The sequence below is a fragment of the Bombus terrestris genome, chromosome 6 (assembly GCF_910591885.1).
Source record: "Bombus terrestris chromosome 6, iyBomTerr1.2, whole genome shotgun sequence".
NCBI lineage: Eukaryota > Metazoa > Arthropoda > Insecta > Hymenoptera > Apidae > Bombus > Bombus terrestris.
The window spans coordinates 11,849,568-11,874,727 of NC_063274.1; the positions used below are offsets into that span (position 1 = coordinate 11,849,568).

The following is a 25,160-nucleotide window of genomic DNA, read 5'->3' on the forward strand; positions in this document are numbered from 1 at the left end:
AAGCAGCGTATAAAACACTACGTATCAAAACATTTACAGCAGTATCTTAAAGCGTAACCGTTGTCTACGATAACAGCTCTATTGAATACGCGTCAAATCTTGGAAATGTTCACGGTGTCACGATACGAGTCGCAATATCTATCCGAGAGCAATCGTGTTATCGACGAAATATTACGATCCATAGACGAGTCTGTAACCCAGCGATCGTCAAGGCAACGGGTAATTCACCAGCTCGAGAGATCGATGGAGCAAACCGGGGATGCGAATCATCGAATCGAATCAGTTGGCTAACCGCGAGTTGCTCGTACTCTACACCGTGTCATGGAACGTTCTAACCGGATTTCCGTGATACGAGCGATAAAAGCCGGAGCGAAACCTACCGATGCTCAGGACCGTATTACCATCCGCTCGATACAGCCTCAACAGGGATACCGATGCATCGATGATCGCGCACCATTCGCGATAATCCGTACGCGTCTCGAATATCTGCGACACCCACTTCGGGATCACACGATACACGCTCGTATCTCGATTGTACGAATCACTTTTGCCGATTTACGAGTCACGAGCTGGCTCGAACTCACTGAACAGAACGACAACAGTACTCTGCGCACCGGTCTCGCGTACACGTGTTCACGCGGCACATGATCCTCCAAAAGTGTTCCTCGATCTCACTGATTCTACTTGATGCTCCCTGTTTCGAGCCACGGACACAGTACAACGAAACGTTACGAAACGCAACCGGATAACTTTGATTTACAAAGCGTACGTTTGATTAACGAACGAGTGAACGAAGAAAAAAAAGACAGGCAAAGCAGTGAAAGATGAAACTGAAACGAAAGTCGCGTGTTCCCTCCGCGCGATGCTCTCGTAGTGTATCGGAACACTGGTCGCGTATACACTGGGCCGAGTTTACTTGGTCTTAGCCGGCCGAAATCGAGTCACCGACTTGCATCGCGCATCGTCGCGACTCGCAGGAACGAATCACGCGTAACTGTCCGTCGTCGCGTGTCTCTTTCTCTCCTTCACCGTGAAGTACGCTCTCACTGACTCGTTCTCCGTTACTCGTGCACGCGTGCTCGTTTCTCTATCTTCTTTCTACTCACTGGTAGCGAGCGGTAGAGGAACAGATAGCCGCGACGACGGTGAGGACCCCGACGACGACGACGACAACGACGACGACGACGACGACGACGATGTACGCGCGCGGGAGGATCGTACGCGATCGACGTGTGTACGAGTAGTAGAAGAAACCGGTGGCAGAAGAGAGAAGGAGGATCGAAGACGTCGTTGGTGTGATGTCGCGGAGGAAAGAACGTGAATATGGGTCATCGGTGCCGATGCAAATGCGGTTAGACGAAATAGTGTGAGTTCGGTGTACTTTCGGGGGGCCGGGTGGCGGTAGGCACGAGTGGAAGAAGAGGGAAGGTCGCGTAGGTGGGAGGAGAGGAACCGAAGGAGAAACGTCCAGGAGTAGGGGAAGTAAGATTCGACTTTTTCGAAGAGGGGTGGGGAGAGATTGCTTAAGGCTAGTAGAACTTCAGTTCGCGTGGTACCTCTTTCTCTCTCTCTCGCTCTCTCTGTCATTTCTAGTTTCTATCTCTTTCAGTATTTATCTGTTTCTCTCTTCTGCTTGTTCATGGTTGATTCTCACCGCATTCCCCTTACCACCTTCTGTCGCTGTCTTTCTCGTTTAAAGGGTTTCGTCTCGTTCCCTGTCATTGTCTCTTTGTCGTTCCTCTACGATCCCATATATCCCCCTTTAACGCTTCTAAGGTATCACACATCCCCGCCACTTTCTAATCTAACACGTGCCAGGGACGAAACGCGGAAACGTGGCGCCACTCGGCAAGAACGCCGCGAGCGTGGAAGGGATCACGGTTGCACGGTCGCCTTCGTTACCACGGCCACGCTATTACGTCACTGTCCCACGGAAAGTTTAATCGGCTGTGAACTATGCAGAACCGGCCGCGGATGCATCCTCCACGCCTTTTCGATTTTTCTTCCCCCCTGACTGCTTTGGAGGGAAGGATCGCTTCGAAGGATCAATTTTAATCTTCCGATCTAATTAATCCAACGATCTGATCCAACGATGCGATTCTTTATCAAACTTTATATTCGAAGGTATTGGTAGACATTCGTTGAAATTTATGTCGATGGCTAAGATTATTACTAAATGTTTCTAATTCAACCCATTTGTTTTCACAGCAATCCTGTTATGACATAATTCCAAGTTACGGAACAGGATGTTATTATGAGCAGAATATTACAAAATTTATATAGAATAACAACTTCGATAACGATCTTTCGCAATTTTAAATGCCAAAATATTCGCATTAGTTGGTTATTTATCACGTAATAACAGAAAGATAGAAAAATTCCAAATGAATATTTGTTAACTCTCGTACAACTTGAAAATGGAGGGATTAAAAGGAAAAAGGTGGCTATCTTCCGAAATTATTGCTTGATTCCAAGTTCTTCGGTCATAGGTCAATATCACAAGTTTCTAATCGATATTTCTTACTATTCGGCGAATTCAACAAAAGAATCTAACGTCCCTAAAGATATCTGAATGGCGCGTTAGCACGGTTAGGTTACGAAACGGCCGCGTTACTCAGCAGAATTCGTCTGTTTACGAAAATGAAGCGCAACGAATTCGATTTTCAAGGTGTACAATTTGCTACTTTCACACCTGACACAGGCATCGCAGAGCCTTCGTTTCAAGCTCGTCATGGCGAATTATTCAAAGTCAGAGATTGGAGCGGTGTAACGAACTGTCCATTAATTTATCGAATGCTCGAACCACCAAACTGAGCATCGAGGACCATGAGTATTTATCTTTGGCTTTGCCGAAACTTGAAAGGCAAACAGAAGCGGATACGTAAAGAGTTCGATGAACAAGTGTGCACACGACATTCTTCAACGCACACGCGTGCCACGCCTTATGTAACGAGGCTGATTTCTTGAAAGAAGATTCACCAAGGAGAAACGTCAAAAGAAGGCGTAAGGTGTTCACGGTTCTTGAAATTGCAGTTACGCCCCGTGGTATATTCGTCGGTTGAGTCGCGCAACCATACGGACGCGTTCGAGTCGAGGTCACGAAGAGAATTTACGAGCGGTTGAGTGAATCGGAACGAAATGACCGTCTCGCGTCATTCTCTGGTCTGACAATAACCCTTCCGATGATACGAGTCAGTTAGACGAAAACAAGCCGCGAATCGTAGACTCGAAACGTCTTCATTGCTTTATCGCTATAGCTATCACGCTTTTCGATGAGGAATTTTGTTACGGATTTATTGCGCGAATCCACTCTTCGTACTGTGTCAACGCGTTGTTCAATTCATCGACTAACGTATATATACGACGAGAACGCAAGGATTAGATTACTAAACTAGGCGAAGAAAATTTCCGTATTACGAAGGAACGTTTAAGTAGAATGGACCAATATTGCTCAGACGGATATATGGTCAGACGTTTATGAGCGAAACGTTTGGAAAATTTTCAATTATTCAAGTATTTTGAAGATAGAACACAGCTAATATTTTAACGTTGGCGTGAAAATGAATCGTATACAGCTAGTTTCGAGGTTTTCATTCAGGGGAGTGACAAAACCTCATAAAGAACGTCAAAGATTCTTATCTACCATCGTTCGTCAAAACACCACCGAGGGGATAATTTATGAAACCCACGCCCATAGGATGACACCATCGCGGAGCGAGGCTATATACGTTCCTGGTCCGCCAAAATTTAGTGTGCACTCCCTGCTCTGGCATTGCGTGCGTGCAAGAGGCGTCGAGCTTCGTGAGGGGTTAGAAGGGTAAAGGGGGAGAAAGCGTAGGAGTCGTGGGGAGACAAGAGAGAGAAACTGTCAGAGAGCCATCGAGAGGGACAGAGGCGGACACAACAGCAGAGAGTAATGAAAGGAAGGGGTATGAAAACGAGTGGGGAAAGGGCGAGCGAGAGAGAAGGTAGATGGAAATTCAGCCGCTCGAGGCATTGCTGCGTGGCGCTTAGCGATGGCCATCGAGTTCTCTGCTACGAGTTTCCAAACAATTTCCCTATACGAAGATCGGGGCTGTTCGGAACGTTGTTCCAGCTTGAAAATGGTGAAAGAAGGGAAATTTAATTTTGATAAATTGAGGCGCAAGTTTATATATAATTATAGTATTTGTCACGTGAGATCAGTGTTTTTATTAAGTGAAGATTAATATTACGTATTTGCATAAGTTCATTCATGGCGAGAAGATGACGTAAAGAATGTTAAGTTCTAAGATAAGCTTTAAAATCAGTGTAACAGTATTTCATAATTTATGAAGTTGACCTAATGTGGCTTCTGAACGGTTCATAGAACATGCTGAATGAATGGAAGCTGTATACCGCTTCGGTATTTCAATGACGCGATTGAAAAGCAACAGATCCTGTCGAGTTACAAGTTATAGGTTACAGCCGACTCTTCTATAATTTTGTAATTTCACATGGAACAATCGGACGACTGGTCAAACTCATTTCTAAAATTCATTATCGAATCTGTCACTGTAATACGAGAGACTCTGCTTGCGACCGTTAACTTGTAACTTGCGACTCGTAAAATTTCGCTAACAATATTAGTTTAATCGTGCAAGAGGGTCCAGACCACCGAAAACTTGCCCAATCATATTTCTACAATACATTAAACCTCCACCTACCCCGAACCTTCGATACAAGCCTAACCTCATCAAACAAGCTCAAACTCCGAAACCACACAAAATTCTCCTAGCAATATCGAACTCTTCTCAAAGTAACCAGAAAAACTCGACGGACTCGGTCAATCAATTCCGAACGTGTCTCGAGTCCATCGCTAACTGCGTGGCGCTCGGAGCAAAGGAAAGCGAAAGGGAGGGGGTGGGAGTGAGCGAGCGTAGGTGAAAGAGAGAAAAAGAGAGAGAAAGAAAGAGAGAGAGAGAGAGAAATTGCGGCAACGATGATAGGGGAGGGAGATATAGTGCGTGGGGTGGGGGAATGGAGGTGAATAGAGGGAGAAGCTCGCGGGAGGACCGAGGAGGCTCAAGGTCGCTGTGGGGCCGCACGCGCGCCCCTGGACACGCACACAATGCCTCGATACGCGCACGCACACGCGCACGCTTGCGCGACGCGCTGCAACACGGGCGTGTGCACACGGGGTGGCGGGGGTGAGTGCGCGCTGCAGCGCACACGCAGTTTACACGGCGCACGCGCACAACCGCGGCGCGGGTTCCGCGAGCTGGTATGCGAGCGCGTAACACCGGCGCTGATTTCGCGCTAGCCAGCCGGCGTTCGTGTATGTACTACTTCATCTGTGTGTACGTGTATGTAGTATGTATATACGATAGTGTGTGCGCGGGCGAGTAATTCGGCGGTACTCTTATGGCGACGCGTATTATGTCACCGATTCTGGCCTGCAGACGAGACGCGTTGCGTTGTATGGATCTCTTCTTTTTTTCGTTTTTGTAATTGAGGACCCGTGGTAATAAAGCTTAAATTATATTTGTTGGTAGAGAAAAGTATAGGTTTCGTACGAAGATTATAGGACAACACGATAAGTCTCATTATCTATTTTTTAGAGGACGCGCGGCTTTAAAATTCAATAATTTAAATCAATTAATCTGGTGTTATCAACATTGTATCGCTTATATTTAATTTTGAGGTAACAAATAATGTATTGTCCAATGCTTATACTATATTAAGATATCGAAAGACGTTAAAAGATCGAAGGTATTAAAATATCGTCCGTATTGACAATTGTAGCTTTGGTTGGATCAAACAAATTCTTCTAAAACGATTAACAAAATTGTACTTATCGCAAGCAATTTTCCGTATGATGTTCACACTTCAAAATGATGGAGAACTTCACCACTACGAATTTACAGCTTACAGTCTCTAAAAGTTATTTGATTTTGATCGATGTTTAGTTGGTTTTTGTTCCTTTGCTCGAATCGTTGAAAAGTCACCCCTTTGACTGAAGCAGTAGTTGAAAAGAGCGTTAAGGGTAGTTGGAGAATTGGAAATTGAGAATGAAGTAGGTTGGAGCAGAAAATTTCAGATACGGTGTTCGTGGAAGAAGACAATGCCGAGTGTTCTCGGTTGATGATTCTTGGAAAATGTATCAAAGATCCAATTAACGTCGACTATCGGAGTTGACGGTTCTGTCGCGCACAATAAGATCGTGAAAACCGGGCTCCGTTGTAATGGCATTAGAAGCGTTTCTTGAGAGCGGAATTGGCGTTTCGTTGGAGTTATATGACTGTTTTATAGCCTTCACTTCGGCCAAGACACATTCCATTGCGAATGATCGCGAAAAATACGCGAAATTGACGCGGGAATGATTGTGACGGGCAATTGCTTTTTGCGCCGTTGACAATGACAAAGTGCATTTTTATGTCGTCGATAATAAGTGGTTATATTGGCCATCGATCGAATTATACGTACATAGATAATGAATTCTACTTTGATCCTGTACAAGCATAACACACGTGCATCGCAATAATATAAAATCTACAGATACCGCATTTTCAACCGCGATACCAATAGTCTAACGTCCTTTACGAAATATCTATTGACGTCGTAAAAGGTAATGTGTATATATATACAGAGTGTCCTACGCAACTGGAACAGGCCGTATCTCCTAAACGGTTAGGGATAGAAGATGTCATAAGGGAAAGTCAAATGGTATCAGGCGGTGCATAATGTGCAGCTAATTTTATGCACTTTTGTGCATCGGCGCATCAGAAAGATACAACTGCACTTTTTTTAAAAACGGAAACCTATATTTTTGACCGCACCAATCGATGCAGTTCCTTGCGCTCTACATAAAAATACTAACATACTTATGCCCTAAACTTATTCATTACGAAGCTAAAAGTTCTCTGAATTATTTCAGTTCTCTCGACAAGTGCTCCGGAGTACCTGCGTTTTGTTCCATTGCCAGACTGGAATAATTCAGAGAACTTTTAGCTTCGATAACTTCCTAATATATATTATACAAAAATTCTAATTGTCGACAACGTAAAAATCTTTCAAAGAATTACTTCTAATTTTCGAAAATTCGTGAATAAACTTAGTCAGCAGAAAGATTTTTTTAACATTGCAAGACTGGAATAATTCAGAGAACTTTTAGCTTCGATAACTTCCTAATATATATTATACAAAAATTCTAATTGTCGACAACGTCAAAATCTTTCAAAGAATTACTTCTAATTTTCGAAAATTCGTGAATAAACTTAGTCAGCAGAAAGATTTTTTTAATATTCCACAAAATTGTTAAAACCAGCTGAAACGCAGTTATCCGGCAAAAATCACATTTTCAAGAGCAAAAACATTCGCGTGAACGGTAATGGGGGTGATTCTCCAGGCAGCTATTCCTACGTTCAAATTACCGTTGTTTTTCTCTCAGACAGAAAACTGCATTAGTGCATTACGCTGTGTAGCTAGTAACTGAATTATTTCGCCGATTCAATTAAAGACCCTGCTGCTCTCGGTTGTGTTCAATAGGTATGAGAACGTGGCACTGCTTTGATAACCTATTCTATTAACTAGTGGCAAGGTTCGGTCAAAGGCACGGGTTACTTTAGCCAAGGATGTACATTTTCTTTGGAAACGAATATCTCGTCGAGAAGAAAGGTATTATTCGGAGAGAGTAGTTTGGAAGACGTTATTGCCAGCGCGTAAACGAAATTACAATATGTTTCTTTCCTTATCTAATGCGCGATTGTTTTATGTCGTAAGGTATCGTACATTGAAAGATAATTCATTGAAAAAGTCGCAGCTTGAAATATATCTAATCGTATGTATATCTAATTTTCAGTTTGTACGATTGAAAAAGTGGATGATTATTATTATTATTAAGGTAGAGAATTTTGTATAATAAATAACGTTCTTATCGTTTCATTATTTTTCAAATAACAAATTTATTTCACGTATTCTCACTTGCCTTTTCATATAAAGGAAAATTATGTAAAATCACTTCACATCACGTTACACCTTCCATTACCGAAATCGAAAGATTAATCAACAAAAGTATACTAATTGTTCAGAAAAATACACATCCTGCGCAACTATGCATACGACGTATAAGATGTAGATTAAACCCTCGAGAAAACTCGATCACTCGACGAAGAAACGGACTGTGATTCTGATGTCTCTGCATCAAACAGAAAACCAGCGAAAAACGCAATTAGGCGTTTGCCATTCCTGCGCATTCGCCCCATCGAAATTTGAGGAGGCTCGGGAGCAGCGAGGCAGCGGTTGCGTCAGAGGCGGAAGCGACGTGGCATAGCATGAAGGGCGATAACGTTGTAGAAAATACATTCTAGTATTCTACGAAAGAGCTGGCCGTGAAGTATAGTCAATACTGCAGCCAACGATTCCTACCGCAGCAATGTTTCCCCCTTATCCAACGACTCTCCAGAAGCTTCCGCCCCCGAACGAAAGATAAAGCGAGAAAGAGAGAAAGACGAGATTTGCGTGAATCCTGAATCCCGGTAATAATTGCCAAGTGGTAGGGAAAATGCAGAGGAAGGGTTCCCGTCTGATGAAAATTTCGGCCGAAAAATGCAAACGTATACTCATAATACGAAGAAGAAACGCTTGACGAGAAGAAGTTTGCGGGGGGGAAAGCAAATAATCGCTACGTTGTTCACGAACCTATGGATTACATCGATCGTTTCGATCGAAGATTACAGCGGCAAAACGTGACGAGTACAATTTTGTTGATTCTCTGATTTTTATGTTATTTGGTGGTTAGACGGATGTACTCTAATATACGTACACACAGTGTAGCTAAAAAGAGGAGCAATTAATTTGATTGAGAGATACGTGAACCTGCTAGATACAGATGACAAATGCAGGAAATTTTATGAAGAAATTAACAACATAGCTGTCATGTAAAATACGATGATAAACGCTTTCGAAATCAGTATTTTCTAAGAGATTTGAGGAATCAATAATTTTGATGCAAATATTTTTTAAAAGAACCACGTAACTTGCTTTTATAAGAAGACAGTTTTCGTAATACGTGACTGGTTGACAAAGTATCGTATCTTAGAAGTGTTCTTACACGAAAAATAGAGAATGTGACGTATCGTGTCCTTCCTCCATAAGTCTCCAATTGTAACATCCATGAGATACATACGGCAACAACGAAGAATCATTTAACAGAAATTACGAAATTTGCTATATTGTCGGAAGAATTCGCAAGGAGCAGAAGATCAGAAGTAAAATAGATAGAGGCAAATGAACAAATGAGAAATTTCATTAACGTACGGGAGCAGGTGTTTCTTCATCGACAACAAGCTCCCGGAGACTGTCTGACGGTTCCTACAAATCGATGCAGGGACCTGATCTTGATACGTATACCGGTAACAATTTATTTTGTCGGCAACGCAATTAAGATAAGTGTTTCGGTGGTTATTCATGTGACTTTAACGAAACATATGCCACCAGTGCATCCGACAACCCGGCACATTCAAAGGATCGAATAATACAATTAAAGAACTCTAACGCGATATTAGCTTTAAGCTTAAACGAATTAAATAAGTCCTTTACGAACAAAAACATTTAAATAAACATAAGAGGCAATTTTTTATAATGTTTTATATAGATAAAAGATTTTTTATAATGTTTTATATAGATAGATTTATATAGTTAATAAAATTAGTAAAAGTTCTTAGATCAGGATGATTAAATAAAAGATCCTAAACTTCAATTTCCAATTAAGCAAAATTTCGAAGCTGAAAATATTTCGATCGGCAAATTGAACAGAACTAAAGGGTGGCACGTGCAGGAATCGATGACACGTGCCAATCTGCCTATCGATGCGACAACCGCGTATTCCACCGCTGTTTGCCGCTTCACGAAGGCGTGAAGCGCGAGAATTGGTGCCACGAGGACGCGGGAAACGGTGACGAAATCGAGCGTAGAACGTTCCGTACAAGGCGAAACGCGTGAAGACGAAATTGGTGCGATCCACGACCGAGAATTTCACGGTTCACGCGGGAATCCAGCGGGAAACAAGGAGCAAACAGCCTTCAGCGATAGGATTTCGTTCTCTAAGACGACGACGAGTCTGACATGAATTCGACTACCAACAGACGTTTACGATTTTCCTTCCACTGTTTGATGTCTTCCCCCTACTATAAGCGTGTTTATTTTACCTTTTAAACATAATTTCTAGCCTCTGCTCCAATTTCCAGAATATCGTTTTCAATTTTTAGATTCTCTTTCATCCTCCAAATATGTATTTTTAAATAAATATTTTTACGCGAAACATATTAAATACATGTAATGAATATTTTTAAGTAAATATTTCTCACTACTTTTCTTTAGTGTCTTCTAAATTAAATAAAGATAAAATAAGCTGCTCAAGATTAGACGAATCGAACTGTGAAATTTTTACGAACTTCCTGCGAATGATTAATTCTCTCTGAAAAGATATAAATACGTGCATGTGCGTGCAATGTCCCTTACAACGAAAGAGAGAATGACTAATTAGTATGATGGAATCCTGGAATTTTTTGAACAAGCTACTTTCACAAACGAGAAGATATCCTGGAAAACGATGCAACAAAAGCTCGAGCTTTACGTTTCTCTTCTACAAATTTATATAGAGTGCAATTACGTAAATTATGGGAATATATGAAAGAATATATTTACTTTTGTTGTATAAAATGAAACAATCGTGTGCGTAGACCTTTTAACTGATGAAAAGTAAGACGAAGTACGAATATTTGGAGATATCAATTTGTTCATTACTACTCGATATGTTTAACGCAAAAACAGATATCTTAATTAACCGTGTATAACAGAAGCAACAATAATTCTACAAATCCTATTCGGAAACTTTCTCTCACACACAAAACATAGAACGAGGCCAATGTATTTAGGCGAAAGAAAAGCATCTGCCATTATTTATTGCGACACGCCATCAAAAATCGGAAGAACGAATAAAAAACGTGAAACGGTCCCAGAGGAACAATTTCTCTTTTTGCTGTAAAACAAATGCGTGGCGATACGTTTCTCGAAGAAAAGTCGTTAGGGAGATAGCCAGTCTCAGGCGGAACAACTACGTATATAACAGTCAGACAGTTTTTTGGACGCAGAACCCGCGAGAACCGTAGCAAAGGGACATTGAATGGAGGAAATGGAAGTTTGCATGATTGTTCTTTTGTAACTTAAAGAACCGAACTAAACGAACACAGTTCCGCGTTGGACACCGTTATACGGACTGCATATGCATGCACGAGAGGTGCACGTAGCACGTGCATGCGCCGCATAAGATTAAAACAAAGGGAACGAGAGTCGTTCGAGCACTGTAAATGTAAATAACGGTGATTCAACGTAAAACGAGCATGAAACGATTCGTTTACCGAACTTAACGGTTAATGAGAATGCATGGAGTGGAACTTTAAAAGCTAGTCAAACGGGAAACTATAAATATGTAGGTAGTTGATAGGAGAAACTCGTGACAAAGTAATTTGGAATGAATTTTCAATGTGAAAAACGATAGAGCTGTCGAATTTCATTGAAACGTTCGTTGATTTAAATATTCTTCTATTTGAAGAATTTGAGAATTTGAAAACCGTGTTAAAGATATCGAATTTAAACGTTGTTCTCTTATGAGAAAGGCAAAAGATTCGTATTTCATAAGTTTTGATCGAAACGCGAAGCGGCAAATATATAAAAACTATACGGATAAAAGTAGGTTGGCAATCGAAGAATAGAAAAACATATCTTACAGGTATACGACTTCTAGTATTTCCCAACAGGTAGCATACTGAGGAAAAACGCTCTTCGTTAATTCTGCTTCGCCATCTAAGAGTCAACGTTACGAAAGTGCAGACCCTCTATCGTACCACGTACCTATCACCCACAAATCATAAAAAGCACGTTGACGATCGTTCAATGAGACTGCCGAATATAACCACGATCGATAAGGATCACCACTAACCACCGTAAATACGCGCGATTTTATGTCACAAAACGTAAGTCGCGAAAAAATAAACTAACCGTTCGTTCGATTATGAATACGTACTTTGTACGATTTCCGAACTGTTGATCGTGTCAGTTGATCTCGCCGAAAGACAGATTTCTCCGAAAATTTCAAAATATTAAAATATTTAGGCAAATACGTGTCACCTAAACAGAGCGCGCGAAACAATATGAAGAGGAGAACACGGTGTACCTGGCGGATGAAGCCACCATGAATTGACCAGGGATGGTTGTTGGTTGCCGTGGCCCTCGCCGACAGGGGCGTACATCCTCCTCCGACTACGTCACGCCCGTCACTGCCGCCCCGTGCGGCTGCACCCCCGACTGCCTTCAACCCATAACCCACCGCTCCTCCCGGGATTCCTGTCACTTCCCCTTCCTCCGTGTACGCAAGAGGGTTGCAAGGTTACCGATACCCTCTTTGCTCCACCGTACCCTCCAACTGGCCGATCCACCCCCGCCTCAGCTACTAACCACCCCACCCGCGACCACCTCGAGCGCTTCGCGTTCAAGGTGGAGGAACAACCGCCTCCAACGTCGAGCGACGCACAACCATCCCCGGAGTCGGTTTTCCTACGCAAGCAACCGGCCAGCCACAGCCATCACTTTCGCTAGAAAGTACTCGGCCTGCTACAAGGCTCAGCCAGGGCTGACGTTGCAAAGGGCGAGCAGCGATCAACTTTTTTTCATCTACTTTCCTTTGCTTTCCGCTTCTCGTCCTTTTTTATCCTTCTTTCTATAGTGTTCTCGTCTGTCTCTCTTTCTCTATATTACCATGTAGGTATATGCTTTTCGATGAACACGCTTGCCGCGTTCACCATTGGCGAGCAAGTCGACCAAAGGTTCTCTTTCCCTGAATCGATAAGATAATTTCGCTAGCGCGCTACCGGACGAAAAAAAGAGGATGAAACGAAACGACCGAGCGTCGAATCGACGAAAAACACACCGTTGCTATGCAATAGACGACCTAACGACATTTGTTGACAACTATGAATGTGCTTCGTTGGAGACTCGGATTCTGATCGTTCTGATTCGTCGCTGTACGAATCAGAAAGAAAGAAAGTGATTGGACGGTGAAGTTTTGGGCTTAAGGCTTTGATGATCGGTGACGAGACACTAGCGCCAACTAGACAGCGTTAACTAGTAGCGCACACTATAGATATTTATTAACCTATTTGCATATTTCACAAATTATTACTACCTTTACGTTCTTCAAATATTGCAAGTTACAAATTTATGTAATTGGAGTTCATATAATGATATTCCACTAATTCTCCCTATTATAATTTTTACATTTAAAAAATTAAAATTTTCTTCAAATAAATAGAATTGTATCCCATGAAATTTGTCTGTAAATGGAGCAAAAATCATATTTTGTTAGTGTTTGACGTGAGAATGGCTTAAAACTATACTGTTAAGGTATACCGAATCGTCGGTATCCGATTGTGAGGAGAAACTTAACCGACAGATGCAAGTTTGTTACAAAGTATCGAAGCGAAATCTCTATCGGTACTCGAAATCTGTTTAAGGTCGGATGATATATGCCGATAAAGTCGAGATACGCTCATAGGTATTTTTCAATCGTTTCAACCGTAAAGACCGATGTATGAGATGCGTATTTCGAGTGGTATCTGTTAGTCAGATTAGCCAGGTGACAGAGAGAGCATTTGCTTCACGGGTCGACAGTTTCTGGCGTCAACGCATTAATTACGACTGTCCGTCGTTGCGTATGCGTCTTCATTGCGTTCGAGATAGAGGGATGAGAAATGAAATATTTCCTGACTGGCTGACATTTCCTTTCGTTATGTCACTCGTTTCTGTAAAAATCTATTGTCGCGCCATAAATTAAATAGTAAAAAAAAAACATATAATTCCCATTTTCATTTGTCAAATTATAATAATATGAATAAGATTAATTAGAAACACCTGGTCTGCTTATGGGATTGGCAAAGTATTAAAGACACGTATACAATGTATGTACCTATACCTTAACTTTCATTGAACATTGGATGAATTTAAATACTTTATAGACTAGGACAGTAATAAACTAATTATTCGTCCCACTTCCTCGAAGCAATACCATAACCAAGTCCTAAATTACCGAATAATATAAAATCAAACACAAATTCATAAGTTCAAATGGAAATAAACACCTGACTCAAGATTTAACTGAAACGCAACCACAGGACCTTCCAACTCAAAAATGGACCAATGACCACCGTATCCCTAACAATTAAAATTTAACGAACGCAGGAAACGGGCGTCCAAAGCGCACTACATTGTGATCCCCTATTTCGTCCCATGGTTCGAATAGCTGAGATCGCTCGATAATTAAGGCATTGTTTCGCATACCGGAATCCCCTGGAGATTTTTCGTCCTTAGTCAAGAACGATCCAGCACGATCTGCATTGTACGAGAGGAGAACGGCGAGCCAATAGAAAAATTTTTCGGACGCGTGCCAGCGAGAAATTCCGCGCGCCCTAGCTGCCTACGTTCCTGAAGATAGCGGCAACAACGTGGAGGGGAGAACAACCTTGCAAGCTCTCACACCCCCACGGTATGCGTAGAGCTGCGTCGGTGGTAGGGTCTGAAATTTTGGAGGTTGGCAGAATCGGTGAGTACGGAGGGGATTGAAGGGCGAAAAACCGGGAGGGTGCCAGAGGGACGAGAGGGGTGATGTCCTCGGGGGCAGCGGAGGGTTAAAGGGGGGCGGTCTGAAGAGAGCCAGGCAACCTGCACCCGGCAACAGCCCCCGACCTCGGAAGAACTAATCATTAACCTCCTTTCACCCTCCCAAACATCGCTCTAACTCGACCACCTTCGCTTCACTTTCACCTGTGCCTCCCTTTCTCTCTTTGTCTTTTCTTCTCTCTCCGGATTAACCTATTCACCCTTTCTTCACGGACTACCTTCGTTTCTAGAATTCGCCTACGTTACACGCGATTACGATTACTCGCGCCCGCTTACGTCGTTACGGATTTTTTCTGAGGTCCTGTTTCAGTTTGTATTTTTCCTGTTTGCTCATTTCCTCAATGTAAAATGCAACTTTCAACTTTCGATTAGTATCATTGTGCTGGAATACTCGATTTCAAATTTTATTTTGCGTTGAATTATATTTTGTTTTGTATATTTTGTTATATATTATAATTTATTATATAGATCGATGAGAATGGTTGATAATAATTTTTAGTGCGTAAAGTGTAAAATATTGAATAAATATAACATACACGTATATTTCGATATTAAATATTCTATTATGAATTCCTGTGACCATCTACGATCCAACGATAAATCATGGAGTTGATACCTCGACTGTTGCTTTTTGGATCGTTGGCTTTTACTTTTAAAGATCTTTTTAATTCTTTCCCTTTTTTGTGGGTTTAAGAGGTATAACGGGGTCGTTGAAGAAAGATTTGGAGAATGAAGGAAGACGAATAGGTATATAATGCGAAATGGGTAAAGCTGCTCGTAAACTAGTTTCATCTAGGAGATTCGCGCCAAGGGTTGTGGTAGAAACCCTGTTGCTGGACTTATGTGTGTACGTGTACACGCGTTAAAGGTTGCACCCTGTGCAACCCTCCGAACTTGAGGGCTGCGATACACAGATAAACGCCAGCAGATAGATCAATAAATACGCAAATACGTTGGTACACGTGCGTTACTATGCGTTTTGCGGTGCATTCAACTGCAACGATTGCGGAAGATGCGAACGAAACGAACAACGATGCAACGAATACACGTCTATCCTGTTTCGAATTTTTACCTGTTATTTATTAAATAAATTTATGAAAGTTTTTCGTATCCCTTTCAACGCATAGTGCAGTTAGTTCTATCGAATGGAAAATTTATTTTGTAGATCATTATAAGTTAATTAATGAATTATTATTATTCATTAATTATAAAATATTAGAACATTTACCTCTAGATTATTCTATGACACTCAATTATTTAAAAAAAAACTGTGTTTTCTTTCAATAAAAATTATATTTATCAAATCTATAAATCATTCCATGTTGTTCTATTATCTTAGAAAGTTATATTTTCTTTATAAATATAATAAAATATATCATAAAAATGAATAATATATCCAACCAGTAAAAACACGTACAAGACACTATATGCAAAGAAAATACACAGTGTGAATAACTAAATAGAAGGGAAAAGGGAAGCAACACGAGCATCATTAAACGACGATTCCTCATTTAAATAATTCAGTGGTATTCGGCCAAGAGGACGGTTGCTACACGGACAGGTATTTGTACTTCTAATCGATGTAACCGGCTAGTGTCGACGTTAAACTCACGATTCAACCATACGGTTCGAGTCACTCTATTTTGCTGGCATATACGGCGTTTATCCACCTCAGTATCTAGATTTACGCGTTGAATTTCAGTCCGATAAAATCATTTATATGACAGAAGCTAGAATAGTCGTAAGAGCTGGGAAGGACAAACGATGTGCAAAATCGATCAACGACGTTAACGAAATCGTTGAGACTTTCTCATACGCATAGCTGATTCCACCCTCGAAAACGTGATCTTCGAGAAATTATAAGGGATTACAATAAATTAAGCTTGAAAATGAAAATTAATTTCGAAGGAATATACAATATTTTTATCTTTCATTTGGGAGATTAAAATCGACAGTGTTCCCATTACGCTTTGTGCGAAAATAATTCTAGAAAATTTTCAGATTAAAAGACGGATACGCACAAAGCTATGTAGCTGTCTAAGCATTAAAGCATCTTATCTTACCATCGTTTCCGCCTTTGAACGATGTGTTTACTAATTTATAAAAATATACAAAGTATCAAATTCCAACGAACTATCGATCTACCAAATCATATACAATTAATTTATAAGCCAACGCAATTTTAAAATTTCTATCTTTGTTACTAGTATCTAAAAAATTGGAGCGACAGCGAACCCCGAACCACTACACCACCTTCCGCCCAAGAAACAAAAACACCTAAACATTCTACCCCAGCGAAATAAAATGATTCACCGAATCAATTTCCTCGAAAACAAGAAATCTCTCTGAACGACGAACAAAGAAGGAGAAAAAAGTACGCACTGAACTGCATCACTGGAAAGGGCGTATGGAAAAGGAGGGATGATTTTGGAAGACAGAAGAATATCGTGGAGAAGCGGGAGCTCTCTCGTGCGAAGGTCGAGTCAGTGGTTGTCGAGGAAGAAGGGGTGCGCGCGGGGTAGCCGAAAAAGGGGACAAGAGGGGCAAGATGCAACGCACATCTATTGATTCTTCTCCTTCAGCGTGAAGGCCCGCGTGTCCCACTCACTTTCGGAAGCGCGCACGCACCGACCAACGAACGAACGCTCTCGCGCGCTTTCCCTAGCCCGCGCACACGAACACGAACACGTGGCTAAGTTACGTAGTGTGGCTACGTGTGTGCACACACGCGCACGCCCGAGTGCGTCCCGATAGTTGAATGCAGGGCACAAAACGTTCGCTCTCTCTCTTTCACTTGGTTTAAAGAGGGAAGGAAAAAGGAGAAGAAGAAAAAGGGGGAACTGGATTTTGCAACCTCCCTTCCGTGCATTCCTACTGTGAATTTCCTTGGCCGGCTGCATAAAGAATTAGAATGCGAGAACGCGCACACCGTGCAGCTTATACGGAGGCGCAGAATGAAGAAAAAAGAAAAAAATAAAAAAAAGAGAAGAGGAAGGCACACACAGGAGGGCAGAAGGCTAAGGAAATGGGGTTGCAGCGATCTGAAAAGTCCGGTAGCCGCGGCTTTGCACTTGTAACTATACTCCATGTAAGAGTACGAGTCCTCCGCATATTCAATATCCTGGAGGGGTAGCCATCGGCTTTGCAAACAGTAAACCAGATCGACATAGAGAGACACTGCCTTCCGAAGGTTGAATAACAAAGTGCACGGAACTACCGAGCAATAACGACTTTATGGCCTTTGTTGGTAGGACCAGGCCGTCCTATGTCATCAAGATGGGTAATTAACTAGAGGCAACCGAAAAATACGATTTTCTCGGAGGGGCAATTTTTCCCTGGGATTAGCAGGGATTACAAATATAGAAACGTGTATTGTAAACTGGCTACAAGAAATATTTATTGTATTATTTACGTACAATAAAAGTACACTTTTCTGGATTTGTCGGGAAGACAAACTAATTTATATGTATAATCGTGTAATAGGATAATAGGATTCGTGTAATAAATGTTCACCAATTTTCCCCATTAGGTATTATTTTTCATTCGCATAATTGAACTCACGTCCAAATAGATTAATTTAACCAGTTAGTCGAGCACTAGATAAAATTTCGTTTGAATAAATAGAGTTTAGATAAATGGTGCTTGTATATTACATAATTACTTCCATTTTCGTACCATTTGGTAGTACTTTCGTATGGCTACGATAATTTGATATTATGAAAATGAAATAAAACTTGATAAAAGTAACGCTTCATTGGAGAATAAGGATATGTGCCAATTGTAGTCATTGTGTGTGCGCGGGAAAGCCGAGGTACAAATTCTACACGCAAACGAATACCTAACAGAATTTTGCTTGTTGAAATTTCGAGAGACAGTGAAATTTTATGTATATATATCTAAATTAGGGAGAGTCTAGAATTCAAAGATTGTACGACTACAAAGACTATGCAATTTTGTTTAATATTAGAAATACCGACTTGTATCGAACGAAACAAAATATAAGATATATGAAAAGATATGACGCAAGGAAGCAAACAACTCATAGAACAAGTTACAGAACTCCAAAAGTGCAATGTTATAAATAAATAAAGTTTCTATGAAAAATTACATATTAGTCATTACTCTAGTACTTGTAATATTAATTTAGAATATAACATATTTCAGATATAATCTGAGCGATTAGTAATACGATATGTATTTTATGGATTAGAAATATTAAATGAATCCTATTAACTTCTCACCGATTGTTGAAGCAGAGGTGTCCCAAATAGCGTAGATTTCAATTTCGAGTTATCACTCGCGAATCGATAATTAAATTTTAATTATTTATAATAATAAAAATATATAGGAATATATATAAGACACGATATACGTATGTAGAATCGAGTAACGAATCTAACTTCCGATATGCAGGGCCGACCTTAGCATAATGGCCGAAATTTCGAACGATCATGAATCATAATCTCGTCTTTGTTTACAAGAACTGAAAGGCACGCAAGTGGTGTCGCAAAAACTATAAGACTCCTATTCGAACCGTTAGCAAAATGCAAAGTATGATTCGAATGTACAGAAGTCATCGTACCGGGCGGAGCCAAACATGCAGAAACACAAACATATGCCGCCGTTAAGGTTACGAAAACAATTGTTCTAGGTTGTCGTAAGGGTCAATTTGTGCGACGAGAAATTGTGTACTGAAATCCATTCAAGCAACGATCGGTTATCGATTACGTTAGGAATTATTCGACGTTAAGTTCGATATTTTATTATAATATTAATAACAATTGAAATAGAATCGTGCGGTATTTATGATACTAATATAATTGTATATTTTAGCCGTCTTACGGCCCTTAAATTTTTGTTTATCGATCTTAATATTATTTGAACAAATGAAAAGAGTTTCAACGTTTTAAAGAAAATCTCATCATAAAACTCAAATTGGTAGTAATCTTCCTATACTTTGTTTGAGCTGAACGAATCTTTTAGTGATATCAAAATAAGATTAAGTCGGAGATGATTCGGAAGTATTTTAATTTTAATAGAATTTTAATATTGAAATGTACAGTACTAATAATATAACGATAGCGACAAGATATTCCTATGTATATTCCAAAAAGAGATTTCTTATACTGGGGATTTATAATATTACAATTTAATTACATATAACATTGTACATTGTAGGTGTAATTTTGTATAACAAAATAAAATAAGAAAATGAGCTCTACTTTATAAGTTTAAAATTGTTTATGCATATTATTTTATTGTTCCAAACTTTTACGATGTGTTATGATATAACACATGGTATAACATAATATATACCAAACGTATATTAAAATGACCATATATTATATAGAAAAAAAAACGGAATAAGAATGCAATAGCATAAATATCGGGTAAAATAAATAAGAACTTACAAAAAGCGGTTTTCCACGCATCCGTCTCCCGCCTTTTTCCTATTCTTCCTTTTCTGAATTTTTCAAATGTCACTTTCGCTTCGTGTCGTTAAACAATTATTTGTTTCCAACTCTTTCACGACGTATCACTAAATGCCGGTTCCACGCAAGGAAAAATCTCATTTTTAACAAAACATTTCCGTTCTTATTTTAAATGTCAGATCGCGGAAATCACTCGTCGTGGGATTAAGGATATTTGGATCATCATATAGAATGACTGTGAAAGAATGACAATGTATGAAAGATAACCGATTTTCGCGAAAAATTCTCAACTCTTCCGTCCGTACGCTGCCAGCAGCGAAGGCGACTGAAAACAGAGAATCGGCCGGCAGATTGTCGGTCGTATAGACGCCCTTGTCACGCATTGAAAATGAAAATTTGGTCCGGAATTAGTGGCGCCGCCTTGTGGAAGGAAGACCACTTATTTGATTTTCAAGATGTTTCTAATATAGAATGTAGTGCTGTTACGAAATTTACGTACGCCTGCACTCTATACTACGATAACCTTACATAATAATTTTGCTTTACAATTGAAATAAAACATAATAGTAGATTCTACATATAAATCATCAAAATAATTATAAAGCAAGATAACATATTTTTCATTTTGCTAAATTTATATATAACTGTAGAATTGTTTAAAATACTACATTGATAAAATTAATAAACGTTAATCGTGAATAAAGAATACGAACAAGTTGTATTTTGGTTAAGCTTAATTTTTTATTTGTACAGCTTGACCATAATTTATAATATTTCAATATAGTGATACTTAACCATAGAAGACATTACTAATTAAATTAATAATATCCTCAGTTAAGAATTTCGAAATAATTACCATGTGGATCTGAGAAAAGCAGATATAAATTATGATATTATTTCACTACATATATTAATGCATTAACCAACAACTAATACATTTCCCTCAACAAACTCATAAGGTGGTATTTCCAAATTTAGAGGAGCTGGACCTTTCCTAATCCTTCCACTGGCATCGTAATGAGAGCCATGGCAAGGGCAATAGTAACCACCAAAATCACCAGCATTTGCAATTGGAACACATCCTAAATGCGTACATACACCCAAAACTACCAACCACTTTGGATCTCGTGTGCGATCTGTGTCTACTTCTGGATCTCGAAGAGATGCAACATCTACCTGAGCCTCTCGATCAATCTCTTTCTGTGACCTATTATCATTTCAAAACAAAGGTCATTCAATTTACATAAATAGAATTAGGAAAGAGATATATAATCATGTTTAGTAATATTTACCTATGTCGTACAAACAGAGGCTTTCCACGCCATTTGAAAACAGCATTCTTTCCTTCAGGAATATTGTCAAGTTTAACTTCAATCTTTGCTAAAGCAAGTACATCACCTGCAGCGCTCATAGAAGCTACTAAATTATGCACAACTGTTTTTGCGCTATAAACCGCACAAACCCCAGTAGCTATATAATAAATCAATATTTATATTTCTCTGTAATTATTGAAATAGAATAATGCAAAGAAGATTAAAAGATATACTTACTAGCTGTTACAAGATACGTAAATGATTTGCGACTAGCAGCGCTATGTTTGCTTGGAACTTTTGGATCTTTTACAGCCTTATGACGATAATCAGTGAAATCTGGCCATTGAATATCAGTATGCGCCAACCTCCTCTGTGTTGCTAGTAAACTTGCTATAAAAATCAATTCATTGACAATACTGTTTCCTACATCGAGTATAAAATAGGATATTAAAGATAAAAATAGTATATTTCAATGTTTTAAAATAAGACAAATATTTGCTCAACATTTGTAATAAACTAATACATTGATACAATAATAATCTTTGAGACATGTACCGCATACGCCATACGATTATATAATCGAAATATCTAAGAGTGTATTTTGTTTATACACGAAATCTAATAAATTAATGTTTAAATAAAAGCCTCAAACCTCCAATTCCTGAACTGACACGTAGAGCTCCTGTAATAAGAGATTCGTACAAACTTTGAACGAGCATTCGATTGACGACAGGTTTAGTGACGATTTTTGATTTTTGTACGATACCCTTTCCAGATACTGGTTGCATTCCATTTGAAATGACAGTCGTCGACCTTAAAAGTGGAGCGAGGCTCGTTGATTTCGCTACAACATTCATTTTTCTTAATTACGCACGAACGTCCAAACGAGACAACTTCATCGGACACTAAGTAAGATCCGAAGAACTACGTTCTTAGAGGTCTCCACTCTGCAACTTTCGCGGAAAATTTTCCGTGTAATTAATAGATGTCGCGCTATAATGTATTGAACCAGATACATACCTTGTCGCTGATTGAGCTATGTAGTTAATCGCGAAACTTAACTTTCAGCAACTAATCTTTTAACAAAATTGAAATAAATATAAATTAGATTATATATTCATAATTTACACATGTGTAGTTAAATTTGATTCTAATATTTAGTTCTCCCTTTCAAACACAATAAGCTATGATCTGCTATGCCATATATTTACATGCATAGTGAGGTATATCAATTTCAATAAAAAATATTGCTACTTTTGAAAATTTTAATACGTATTATTTTATAGAATTATCTAATGATATGATGATAAAATCAAGCCTTAAAATATATGTTACTTTGACTACATCATTGACTATATTTCATAGATGTTCTTTGTACCGCTTTAATCATACACACAGTTATACACGTTTAAAAGTTGTACATTTGGAAAATTCTTCTACAAAATATCACAATGATGCATACAATGGTTCATAGATGGCATAACTATTAATTTAAAGCGTCTATATTGTCTGGATTGTCTGAGGTTTCACAAGCACATGCAACATGCGTATAGAAACGTGTTATTTTTGTTCGTCCCGGATTTATCCGGGACATGGAATCCAGTTTGTAAGAAATGATTGTAAGGTAAGAATGTAAGATTGTAAGGTGAGAATTTTTGTACATATTCGTCATAACATCTACATTTCTTCTATGATTTTAGAAGAATTATTTAAAACTACAACATTCTGGTGACTTTTAGGTTATGTGTACATTTAGATACTACTTTGTTTTTATATTTAATAACAATAAATTTTTGTGCAATATGTGGACAATTGATAATTGTTATAAATTATGTTATAAGTATTACAATTTATGCATTTCTTCATGTCATATTCTATTTATATTATAGATATTCAAATTTTGTCGGTCAAAGTGCCATGCTGCGTTTAAGAAAAAGAAGAATCCAAGGAAAGTCAAATGGACAAAAGCATACAGGAAAACAGTTGGCAAGGACTTAGCTGTGGATCCATCATTTGAATTCGAAAAAAGAAGAAATATTCCACTTAAATATAATAGAGAATTATGGCAGAATGCAATTGATGCGATCAAAAAAGTAGAAACTATCAAACAAAAGAGACAAAATCTACATATAATGCAACGATTACGTAAAGGACGTGAATTAGAACAAGAAAGAGATATTAAAGAAGTTCAACGTGATTTATCACTCATAAGATCACCTGCTGCAGGATTGAAAGAAAGAAAGAAACTAGAACAAACCGAACAAGAAGAGATGCAGGAATCTAACGATGAACAAGAACAACAAGAAATGGAAGTGAATTAGTTTTGTTTATTATACGATGATTATATTCATAACACGATAAGATGGAATAATTTATATAAAAGTCTACAATTAAACTTATTACATTTTACATGTATTAGACAGATTGTGGATGAAAGAAAACTTTATTTAAAATAAACAATTTATATAAAATTCGTTTTTTATAGTACAACATAATTACATATTTATGTAAGAATTATAAATAAAATTAATATCAAATTAAATACTAGTAATGCCATTGTTTATCTAAGTTAATCTAAGTTATTAATTTAATTGTTATGAGTAATTCATTAAAAGTACTAAATAATTTGGAAACTTAGAACGTTCAAAAATTTTGTGAATATTCTGAAATATTGATATATGAAAGTGTTCTGAAATACCGACCTCGAAAAAAATCAGTGTTTCTTACGCCCTCTGCGATTTACTACGGCGAATATAGTAATTATATTGAACTTAATCGTCGAAGGCGATAAAGTCAACAACTACGAGAAGACCTAGCAAGATTCAGAAAATAAATAATTATATATTTCTTTATTGTCGAGATTTCTTACATTTCTGATATCAGATATAAAAAATATAAATCCTTAACTTTTTATAGGAAATAAATGTTTAATAATTGCGTTACATATGATGGCATTTATGACGTGAAATTTAATATTTAATGGCTTACCCAATTGCAAGTATACCTCTTTGGTACTACACTGTGAAAGTGTTGAACCTACGATTCCCTAAACATTACGCCACTGACAATACACTAATAATCACATAAAAGATTGCAAACAAAGTCATCAATCACATTGATATTATGGTTCTTTGAAGCGCAAAACGCCGTTAGAGCGAGCTTTCGAATAGTTTGCTGACCCTCGAGAAGGTGTTCGACCGTGGCAGGTCCCAGGTGAAGAAAACGTGGTTTCCAAGTGGTCGTATGCGGCAAGGTGTGACCACCGCACCTCGATGACACTGTAAACACTCGACCGGTGTTTCCAGCAATTACCAGGTAAACCGCGGGGTGTTGTTTGCCGCGGACGAAATGTGTTACAACAACAGAAGAGCAGCGTACAAGGTGTGCGAGTATACGCGAACGCAAGTCGAGAGAGAGACCGATACAGGACCACTCGAGTTATGCGGCAAGAAAGGATTTTCAAGGGCATGAGCTTGCAGATTTCTTCCGCCTGACAAAGCTACCATGGCCAATCTTTTTGGAGGTCTATCCTTTGATTCGTGCCGACCGTATTTGCTCTAGCCTTGGCCAACGTGAACTCGAAGATTTCATGCTAATGGAACGTCAATCGGTTTATGAACGTTCGTTAAGTTACTTTAATTATGTATTTGATGTTTGGAAGAGATGTAATAGTTGATAAATAATCATTTCGACAGACTGCTCCATCTCGTAGGGCATAGGTTAT

At 39.0% G+C, this 25,160-nt stretch overlaps 3 protein-coding genes across 8 annotated transcripts in view; 1 reads left to right on the top strand and 2 right to left on the bottom strand.

Moving 5' to 3' along the window:
* The window catches only part of LOC100644484 (zinc finger protein chinmo), a 77,022-nt gene extending 56,321 nt beyond the window's left edge, over positions 1-20,701 (bottom strand). The window contains exon 1 of one of the 5 annotated variants that reach the window (XM_003396033.4): positions 20,103-20,701. Coding sequence is in view for 1 of the 5 variants with exons in the window: in XM_048406520.1 (XP_048262477.1) it covers positions 12,194-12,269 (76 nt within the window). In the remaining 4 variants the exon portion in view is untranslated. Of the gene's footprint in view, positions 1-380; positions 1,368-12,043; positions 12,060-12,193; positions 12,326-18,932; positions 18,952-20,102 lie in introns of those variants that run through there. The other 4 variants (XM_012309532.3, XM_048406520.1, XM_048406521.1 and 1 more) reach the window with 4 other exon arrangements.
* Positions 20,702-20,844: 143 nt separating this feature from the next.
* LOC100644605 (cytochrome b-c1 complex subunit Rieske, mitochondrial) lies at positions 20,845-22,381 on the bottom strand. 2 transcript variants are annotated; one of them, XM_003396034.4, is made up of 5 exons: positions 22,203-22,381; positions 22,089-22,118; positions 21,674-21,826; positions 21,416-21,593; positions 20,845-21,330 (listed from the first exon to the last, which is right to left on the bottom strand). In XM_003396034.4, the coding sequence occupies exons 1-5, from the start codon at positions 22,291-22,293 to the stop codon at positions 21,042-21,044; spliced, it is 741 nt and encodes a 246-aa protein (XP_003396082.1). In that variant the 5' UTR covers positions 22,294-22,381; the 3' UTR covers positions 20,845-21,041. The 2 variants fall into 2 exon arrangements, with proteins under 2 accessions (XP_003396082.1, XP_012164924.1); XM_012309534.3 differs by having other exon boundaries at positions 22,089-22,381.
* A 435-nt stretch (positions 22,382-22,816) lies between these two features.
* On the top strand, positions 22,817-23,987 carry LOC100644722 (probable ribosome biogenesis protein RLP24). The gene is made up of 2 exons (XM_003396035.4): positions 22,817-23,060; positions 23,326-23,987. Exons 1-2 carry the CDS (start codon positions 22,980-22,982, stop codon positions 23,755-23,757), a joined length of 513 nt encoding a protein of 170 aa, XP_003396083.1. The 5' UTR covers positions 22,817-22,979; the 3' UTR covers positions 23,758-23,987.
* The last annotated feature ends 1,173 nt before the right edge of the window (positions 23,988-25,160 follow it).